The sequence below is a fragment of the Candoia aspera genome, chromosome 16 (assembly GCF_035149785.1).
Source record: "Candoia aspera isolate rCanAsp1 chromosome 16, rCanAsp1.hap2, whole genome shotgun sequence".
Taxonomy (NCBI): Eukaryota; Metazoa; Chordata; class Lepidosauria; order Squamata; family Boidae; genus Candoia; species Candoia aspera.
The window spans coordinates 2774794-2785225 of record NC_086168.1 but is presented as its reverse complement, the minus strand read 5'-3'; the positions used below and the strand labels follow the sequence as shown (position 1 = coordinate 2785225).

Sequence of the window (10432 nt, the reverse complement as noted above, 5' to 3'; positions counted from 1 at the left end):
GGAAGCTACGCCGGCCTCATTCGCACAACCCAAGACTCAAAACAGAGTTTGCAAGGAAACAAGGATGAATTCAAGACGCAGGGCAGCCAAAGCTAACAAGGGCCCAACGTGGCTTGCAGCTTCCCCAACTGAGCGCCGTTGCGCTGGCCTTCAGCTTCTGAAATATTACAAGCCCATCTCGGTTAAGAGCCTCAGGGAAACCCGTGTCGTCCCAGCCCCTTTTTCTAGGACACCTTCTGAGCAGCGCAGTTTAAAGCAGACCAAAGACCCCAGCTTTGTGAGGATTTCCATGTAGCTTTATTTTAAACATGAACAATGCCAGCGCCTGGATAACGTTGCTTTTCACGTGGCAGCATTGCCAGTGTGCGGAAATCCTTCCCATTACAGCGGACGGAGGCAGCAGGGAAGCAAGCAACGGCTTTGTCCCATTTACTGCTGAAAAAGGGGAGAAGGGAAAGGGAAGGGGGTCCCACACCCCTCAGGGATTAGGCCAAGACCGACTTCCCAGCAGCAGAGGGGCCCAAAGATGTGGCAACCAGCTTTCACCACTTCACCAACAGCCTCTCTTCTCCTTCTTGTAGGATCGGGGCCTGAGCACTTTAATTTCCAACTGAGTGGAACAGCTCTCTTCCAGATGCGGTATTTTAATAGGTGTGTGTACACACACACACACACATACATTTGGGAACTGCATGTTCCATAAACCCCAGTCCTTCTGGATATGGTGGGACTGTGTCTCCGCCCTGGCTGAATGCTTTTGGAGTTTTTTTCCTCCCACATCTGGCAGGTGGAATTTTCCAGCTGCAACAGGATGTAAAGTTTAGACCACTGGTGGGGGCCAGAGGGGGGGTGCTGGACAATAGTGCAAATCTTACCCATTTCTCGCTTCCTTGCAGAATGCGTCTCCCCCCATTTGCAGCCAGTTCTCCTACAAAACCCCCTAGCCCCTGCCATGCGTTTTCTGCCACTCCTTTTTAACACCGAGGAGGGAATCAACCCAGCTCCATTCTCTGTTGACAAGCCGCTTGGCACTGCGTCAAACCAGGTAATGGAGGCAAAATCCCATCCCTTCTTGGAGGACCATTGAGGCGCCAAGAATGAGAATAGCAAAAAATAAACAGACCAGCTGTTATTTAAAAAAAAAAAAACATAAAGGGAACAGGGAATGTGGATGTAGTTCTAACCTCCTGGAAGATGCTGGTAGCAGATTAAAAAAAAAAAAAAGAATACAGTACACGTTGAGGTTCTTTTTTAGTGTTTTGATCGTTGGTGCCCGTGTTCCTCTCCAATGGGAATTTCTCAGCTGCACCCATGTTTTAAGTCCTGTGTACTATAAGGAATGTTAAATGTCAGTTTAAAAATTAACAACTTCCCCAACCCGCTGAATGTTTAATGTTTTTGCAACTGCTAAGACTTTTTCACCAGAAAAATACAGGCTGGCATCCTTCACGTGGAAATTCATGATCTTACACTCCCAGATTCCTGCTGTGTTCAGCAGCCCAACCAAGCCATTGAGATTTGTCCTGGAGTCCTAATTGGAGAACTCCAGGACAAGGGGAGAAAGGCTGAAGTCGCACTTTTGCAAACAGGGTTCCAAAGTAAAATACAATTTAAAGAAAAAATGCCGCCGTCAAAAAAAATAAAGTCTGAATCTTCTCCTATCAACTCATCTGAGAGTATCTGCACATCATCGTTTGGGTCAGGACCGGACGTTGCGCAATGTGTAGTTGGGCAGCTGAACGCCATTCCTGTCTTTGGATGGGCCGAAGCGTTCAGTTCCTGGACGGTGCCCGAGCGATGAAGCAGCAGCAGCAGGATCAGGCCATGTGCCCCGACACACAGCAGCCGGTCCTTCTTCCTAGCGCACCAGCCTTGGTCTCCTTTTCTAGCAGGGAGAGGCCAAGTTCCCACAGGGAGCAGCCACACCACAATCCCTGTCCTGGCCCCCGAGTTAGTTCTGTGCCTCCCTTCCTTTCCGAAGCAGCAAACCGTCTCACTCCTGCCCACTCGTGGTAGTCCTCAGCCGTGGCTGGGCCCCTCCCCGTGGTTAAGTGTGTTATCTGCGGGGAGAGTGTTTCCAGAGCAGGGGCCCGGGGAAGCGGGGTCAGCCTAGGGTCCCCTGGGCCCCAGGGGGAAGAGATGTGAATCAGACCAGCCCGCAGCTTCACTTCTCCTTCTCCTCTTTCAGGAAAGATTCAAGCTTGCTCTTTATCCGCCCTCCAGAGACGCTCCTTCACCTCCAAAGGCAGCGTGTTGAAGAGGTCCTCCTCCACAACCAACCCGCTGCGCTTCAGCAGGGGGCAGTCCCCCAGCTCCACCGGCAGGCACTCCAGACGGTTCCCCCGCAGTTCGATCTGGGACAGGTTGGTCAGCTCGCCCACCCGGGAAGGCAGGGACTGCAGCACGTTGTTCCCCAGGTGCAAAGTCCGCAGCTTCCGGCACTGGAACAGTTCCGCGGGCAGAGCCTCGATCTGGTGGGAGAAAAGGCGGGGTGGGGGGCAGATTAGAAAGCCGGGCTGCGCTGGGGCGAGATGCTGGGCTAGAAATTTGATCTGATTTGCAAGGAGAAATGAATAAGCTGGCAGCGGGCCAACTGTCTTCCTGCGGTGGGATATCCTTAGAATGGATATGGCCCATATCTTCCATTTGGGGTGGGGTGGGAGACTTCAGGAGCAAAACTGATCCCTTAAAGCTTACAAAAGCACCCGCCAGAGCTGTTAAACTTCCCAGTCTCTTGAGGCACAGATGACCAGGTTCAAATTATCGTATTTTGGACACCTTATGCGAAGACCCAGCTCTCTGGAGAAGGCCCTGATGCTGGGAAAGGTGGAGGGAAAGAGAAGACCAGCAGCGAGGGGGATGGACTCAGCTACACTGGCGATGGGTGGACCTTTGGGAGACCAGGCTGGGGACAGATCCTCCCGGAGAAAATCTATCTGTGTGGTCGCTAAGAGTCAACAACAACTTAATGGCACATAATCAATCAGTCAATGGATGGATGTTGTTGCTAGCTGCCGTCGAGTCGTTTATGACTCACGGCGACCCTATGTAATATAAATTTAACTAATAAATAAATAAAAATGTATAACAGAATGAAATGCTGTTCGGTCTTGCGCCATGTGCCTGACTGTTCCAAGGGATGGATAATTAGACAAAAAATTACTAATTTATCTGATCGGTAGCCAAGTGGAGGGGCTGTTACAGCGGCGATGGGGACATGGTTGGAAGTCTGGAAGGACTAGGTTGGGGATAGGCCGTCATGGAGAAAATCCATCTATGGGACTGCTAAGGGCTGAGTCTGATTTGGTGGCACTCAATCAATCAATCAATCAAAAATCTATCTATGGGATTTAATTTTAATTTAATTTATTTATCTTCTATCTCACCTTTATTATTTTTATAAATAACTCAAGGTGACGAACATCCCTAATGCTCCTCCCTCCTCCTCTTTTCCCCACAACAACAACCCTGTGAGGTGGGCTGGGCTGAGAGAGAGGGACTGGCCCAAAGTCTCCCAGCCGGCTTTCATGCCTCAGGCAGGACTAGAACTCACCGACTCCTGGTTTCTAGCCTGGTGCCTTAACCACTGGTGGCACATAATCAATCAATCTATCTATCAATCAACAAACACTTCCAGGGATTATGACCTACAAATATCCAGCTATTCTTTTTCATGGCAACCAGAGGTAGGTCAATTGTTCTGGAGCAAATGGTTTATGTGGCAAGCCATTCTAGCTATAAATCAGCAGCCAGGAGCTACTGTAGGTCACATCCTTAGTTCCTTGGCCCTCCAGGGCATTCGCCTGCCTGGGATGTGTCAGAGGCCATGATTCCGATGTGCTTAACCCAAGATTCTGGGATGCGGCTTCAGAAAGCTTCTAAATGTTATCTCCAAACAGTATTTTTAACATCACTGAAGGGGAAGCTTATTCAACACGGAACTGGGGAACATCACATCTATCGTGTTACACTTTATTCCTTTATTAGATTTATACGATTATGTTTTAAAAGTAAATGAACTAACCCCTAAAGTTCATTTTTCTCCTGGCTTCTCTCATTTTTTATTTTCCTTTAAGGATATAATTCATATATCCCTGGCTTTTACACTTGCACCATCCACAAAACACGGAATGCAAAATTTAGTAGGGTTTAACAATCCTTTCGCGTGCTCTTGAAGCTCTTTTCCTTATATTAAAAGCAACCATTTCTTCCCACTTTTTTTTTTTTTTGACAAGAAAATAAGCTCTTAAAAACCGTAATTCCAGGCTCGTCTTGATCCTCTGCTCAAAATTGGCCTTGGGAGCTGCAAGGGAGGAAAATGTTCCCAAGCAAATAAACTAGCTTAGAAAACAGGAAGGGCCTCAAGGGAGGGGAGGGAGCTAAAAGGGGATGTAATTAATCCATTGCTGCTGTTGTCATAGAGTTAATGAGATCAACACATCATTTCTGGGAGCTGCAACAGGCACTTTCGCAGAGGATGATCTTATCCTAACAACCAGCTCGGATTTTACCAAGCAGAGATGAGCATTCTGCTGAATTCTGCAACTGAGGAAAAACAAGTTTCAGGAGAGGGGCAGGGTGAAGCAAAGCAGATGTGACAATCCCCCCTCCCCAGGCTACCAATGAAAGAATATGTTAGGGAGGAAACCTCAGATTTTGCACACTCTTTAAACATTCTGGCAGGGAATTGATGAAGCAGAAGTTCAGGAAGAGAAACGGGCGGGAGAGAGATCTTTCATTCTCTATCTGAAGGAGAAGCAAAGGAAAATATCCACAGGGCATCTTAGTAACCGAAGTTCATAAATCAGGGTAACTGATTTATGGCAGGAAGCAGGGGGAGGAGGAAAGCTGGCTTTCATTTCAATTTCAAGGGTTTCTTGTTTGTTTCCTTACTAAAAAAACAAAACAAAAAACTTTCTGTTGCCCCAAAGGTTTGTGCTTAAAAACATTCAGACCAAATACTCATAATTTTCAAGTTGTCTTAGTATTTTTTTCCCCCGATGTCCAGTTTCAGTATTCAATGTTTAAAAGCAAAAATTTGTATCAAGAAACCTAATAATAAAAGAAGCATCAGAGGACACAACTCTTTAGGGAATAAGACGCAATGAATACGTCAGTACAGGTAGTCCTCGCTTAACGACCACAATTGGGACCGGAATTTCAGTTGCTAAGCGAAGAAATCATTAAGCAAATCCAACCCGATTTTACAACCTCTTTTGCAGTGGTCATTAAGCAAATCACTGAGGATGTTAAGCAAACCATGTGGTCGTTAAGTGAATCACACAGTCCCCCGTTGATTTTGCTTGCCAGAAGCCATCTGGGAAGGTCAAAAATGGCAATCACGTGACCACAGGACACTGTGATGGTCATGAATGTGAACCAGTTGCCAAGAGCCCAAATTGTGATCACATGACTGTGGGGATGATGTGGTTGTGTGTGAGGACCGGTCATAAGTCGGTTTTTCCAGCACCATCGTTAAGTCTGAACCATCACTAAACGAATGGTTGTTAAGTGAGGACTACCTGTACATTAAGAAAAGGGCCTGGAGAGAAAAGGGAAAACTTTCTTTTGGGTAACTTGCAATTAAAGAACCCTGGCAACACAAATTGTCTCACTTCTGTCCTGAGTCCCTCGACACCCCCAAACATACCCTACAACACAAGCTCAGCTTTATTAGCCGCTGACCCAGCAGAGCAACCCTTTAGGGAACATTATATTCCAAATTAACACAGGCCCGCGAGACAATCCACAAAGACATCTCCCGCTTGAGCTGGCAGGTCCACAACTAGGGTCTGTGCCACCCGGGGCAAACATGGATTCCGTGCCCATTTTGGCGCCCCCCCAGCGGTCATTTTGGCATCCCCAGCGTGGCGCCCAGGGCACATGCCCTGCTTGCGCCCCCCAGTTGTGGCCCTGCTAGCTGGGCCTGAAGGGTTGCTCTAATCTTTAGCAGGACTTTTCCGCTAGGTGGTCGCCTAAAGAAGATTATCAGCTCGCCACTGGTGACCAAGCTCTTGGAAAGATGAATTGTGCGCTGAGGAGACCTGGCATGCAACTGACCCACCACCCGGTTTTACAAGGATTTTCTGCAGCAGGGTTCCCTGCAATGGTGCCCCCCAGATGCCGCAGGACTGCCAATTCCCAGAATCCCCAGATTTGCGGCCCTGACAAAGCCCGAGATTGCCAAATTGGGCAAACCAATTGTCGGGGGGGTGGGGGAGAACTTTTTAAGTCCTCCTTTCAGAATAAAAAGCGAAGCCCTCTCCATCAACAAAAGAATATCTCCCCTCGCTGGTCAGCCTCGTGGGAACTGGACCCCTGCCCAGAACTGGGGGGAAAAATGGGAAAAAAGGGAATTGGCCAGTTTGCATTGTTGCAAAAGAACATCCAAAGAACATCCATTGTTCTTTCTTTTCACGAAGAGCCAAAAACGAAATCCACATTTTTGAAAGTGCACTGACATCTGCAGTACTGCCTTGTCTTTTAAAATAAAATCTAGCTTTTTCTTAAGGGTGGGGTAGGGATAATTTTATGGAGGATTGAGGAAGAAGCTGACCCAGGCACTTGATACCTTCAAGCTGTTTAAAGTTCATTAATGTAACTGGATTCTTTTTTCCCCCAGGTAAAAATAAGCTGGAGAAAAAAGGGGGGCATGTGTATGTCACGGTCTGGCAATTGCACACTTTTCCAAATTTGCATGGCTGCGCTTTTGGGTGGGTGTAAGGCTGCAGCATGGTTTGTTAAGCTGGGCCTTAGTGTGTTGGGTGAACCCAGTCCACTTCGGCACGTTGCATAAACTCTAATTAGACCAGCCGTGGCTTAATATCTGTGAATCCAGTTAAAACTTCTCTGAAGCAGATCAGATGAACGGTTAAACGCTCAAGAAATCCTGGCAGTAAAATTACAGCAACTTCTCAGCTGTAGAAGTCCATTGGGCAGAGTGGCCTGCCTGAGCTGGACGTCGTAGAATTTCTCCTTCCCTGCCAACTGATTCATTTCTTGATTTGTTGGGGAAAATAAGCAGGCAGAAGAATGGCTGTGACATTAGTTTTTATATGATCTAAGACAAATTTATCTTAAGGTTATCTTAGGGAAGGGAAGATGTTGAAGCTAGAGAATTTCTCCTTCCAAGGAACAGGGAAGATGCTTAACAAATGCAACATCCGGAAGATAAACGAAGAGCAGGATGCAAAAATGCATATTAAGGCAGTGTTTGTCAACCTTAGCCACTTTAAGCTGTGTGGACTTCAACTCCCAGAATTCCCTAGCCAGCCATGCTGGCTGGGGAATTCTGGGAGTTGAAGCCCACACAGCTTAAAGTGGCCAAGGTTGACAAACACTACTAAGGGGAAAAGTTAAAGCTTCATTTGTCTGGGTGGAAATCGATATTAAAGGAAGCAGCTACTTAAAAAAAAAATGCAACAGGAGGGTCCCTTACTCAGACAAACTGAATGCCGTTCCTTGTCCCTCAGGGTCTTAAGTTTACCCTGGACTTTGTGGGAAGGAAAGAAGAAAGAGCAAGACAAGGGGGAAGAAAGGCTGCAAACACCCGCACTAAATGACAGGCTTAATACAGTGACTCAGGAAGCTCTTTGCAGCCAAATTCACTTGATGCCGAGCGCAACAGATCTCAGGTTGCACCAAATAGACTCTGGAGAAAGGAGTAATTGATGCCTCCCCTTCGAAAGGACCAAAGCCGGCCGTTATGGAACACGATCCGTGGTGCGGTTCACAGCCTGTGACTCCTTTCATGAGGCGGGGTGAAAGGCATGGGATTTCTAAGTGGTCTTTCCAAAATGGGGAATTACTTCCAAGGCTGCAGGAAGAACCCACAGGACCCCAAATGGGAAGGGTTAATAGGTGGTTTTTGGCCAGCTGCTCCCTCTTGGCCCAACTCTTTCACAAGGTTATTTACGGGGGTTAAATGAGCTCTCAAAGGACAGGTAGAGTTATCAATCCCATCAATGGCTCTCTCATTCTTATCCCCTCTTCTCAAAGTTTATGTCCCTTCACAGCTTGTAAGACATTGGGGGGGTTCTTGGACTCATATGATTTGGTCTTGTCCAACCTTGGTCCCCTTTGGGTTTCAACTTACAACGTAGGTTAACGTAGCCCTGGGAAAATATCACTGTTAAGTGATGTTTTCCCAGGGCTACGTTAACCTACGTTGTAAGTAAGTAAGATATAAATGCAAGGTTGAATTATATTCCCAAAATACAGATTCTTTTATGAAGAACCCTGGTTTTAGAGCCTGGAGGCTGGGAATTATTTTACAAAGATGGAAAGAAATGTATGCTCCTGAGGTCAAGGCACAGAGTCAAGATATGCATCCTTTATCCATTCTCAAAATGCCTTTATATTTCAAAAATAACAGGGAATCCTATGTTTTATAAGGTCTAGATTTAGTAATGAATTTAAGGCTAGAATTAATTTTATTTCAATATCCTACGGATCTTATTTTTTTTCTTTTCTCCCCCCAAGTTCTTAATTTTTCACTTTGTTTATTATGTTTAATCATTGCAATGTACATGGTTTATTACTGTATTTTCACTGCTGTACTGTATTATTTTTTATTTTTCCTTGTTCATTAAATTTGACTAATAATTTTTAAAAAAAATTAAAAGAAAAAAAAAAAACAGTCACAGGAAGATGACATCCATAGGCTTGGAACCGAACCCTCCAATTCTTTTTTTTTTAAAGACTCAAATTAATTATCAAGGTAATTATCAATTACAATAAATAAATAGAAATTATTACAGGTAGTCCTCACTTAACAACTATTCATTTAGTGATGGTTTGGACTTACAACGGTGCTGAAAAAACCGACTTACAACCGGTACTCACACTTATAACTGTCGTAGTGTCCCCACAGTCATGTGATCAGGATTTGGCTGCTTGGCAACCAGTTCTCATTTATGACCATCGCAGTGTCCCATGGTCACATGATCACCATTTTTTACCTTCCCGGCTGGCTTCTGGCAAGCAAAATCAATGGGGAACTGTGTGATTCACTTAATGACCATGCAGTTTGCTTAACCCATGGTGATTCACTTAACGACCATTGCAAAAAAGGTGTAAAATTGGGTTGGATTCACTTAATGGCCACTTCGCTTAGCAACCAAAATTCTGGTCCCAGTTGTGGTTGTTAAGAGAGGACTACCTGTAATGATAATAACTTAATGACTAATAGTCGTCATTACTCACAGTTTCATTAACGGTGCTCTTATGCTGGCACAGAATCCTTAAGAAATGAGAGCTATCTCATAGTAGTTAAAAAATAATAATCCTGGATTACATTTAGCCCTGGCCTATTGCATAAAAGAACAAGCTTTTTAAAAAAATCTTTAAGCGCCCTTTCATTAAAAAAGCTTCTAGCGATAAATAACTTCAGTCATGCCAAAATGTTATTATGCAAACCTACCAATAAAATAGCCAGTTGATGCTTGCATGTAGCTTTGTCCCCCTCTCTTTTTATTTTAAGCCCTGAATAAGTCAACACTGCCCCCCCAAGGTACACAGAGCTGTGTTCTTTCAGCTCAGTGCTGTTTGTATAATTGTCAAGCCCCAAAAGAAAGCCCTGTATTACATATATATATATATATATACAAAAAAGGGTGTGACTTTGGGGAGCTTCTCTCTGTAAAAGCCTCATTGTCCTTCCTGTTGGTAAAAACACATTATCTAAATACGGGGGGCAGAGAGAAAAGGAGGAGAGGGTTTGTACCCCCAAATTAGAAGAATATAAATCTTAGTGGAAAGGCTTGGTTCGGGGTTTTTTTTGCCGAAACTATAGATGGCTGGGGAAAAAAGCAAGTTTTTAACCAATCCAGAAAACTCTGGATTTTTACGGGGCCAGAAAACTCAGTTTGAAGGGCAAGGAATAGGTTTTAATAAGGCGTTAAATACGTTATTTTGTTTTCCAAAGATCCATTTCAGGAAGCAGGAGGGGATGACAAGAGTTTAGAAACAGATGGATCGGGATGACGCTGGCGTGGAAAAAGCAGGTGTGGGGCTGCGAAAGCATTTTTTAACAGCGGAACCCCTTCCGTAAGATATGGACGGCTGCCAGTTTTGGCAGTTTTATATCAGAGTTAGAGAAATTCTACCGTCTTCCCCGGGCATTTAGTCGGCTATTGTGAGCCGAATATGATCTCAGGTTAAGACCCCTTCTTGAGATCCCTGTGTGACTCTGGGCCGGACGCTCACTTTCAGCTCAAGCCTGCCTCGCAGGGCTGTTGCTGGGATGAGGGGGTGGAGCCCCTGAAATTCCAGAAGCAAAGCAGGATATAACTGTATGATGATTTGATACAGGTAGCTATCCATGTTAGGCTAAGGAAGGAAGGGCTGGAAAAGAAGGAAATAAAATCCTAAAGAATGTTAAGATCAGCATTTGCTTCTCAGAAGCATTTAAACCAGCGTTTCTCAACCTTGG

At 45.3% G+C, this 10432-nt stretch overlaps 1 protein-coding gene across 2 annotated transcripts in view; it reads right to left on the bottom strand.

The window, feature by feature from the left end:
* Positions 1-274: 274 nt before the first annotated feature.
* LRRC8A (leucine rich repeat containing 8 VRAC subunit A) overlaps positions 275-10432 on the bottom strand; it is a 33641-nt gene continuing 23483 nt past the window's right edge. For both annotated transcript variants that reach the window (XM_063316050.1, XM_063316051.1), the window contains one exon: positions 275-2471. In XM_063316050.1, coding sequence (XP_063172120.1) covers positions 2196-2471 — 276 coding nt within the window. In that variant the 3' untranslated portion in view covers positions 275-2195. The remainder of the gene's footprint in view (positions 2472-10432) is intronic.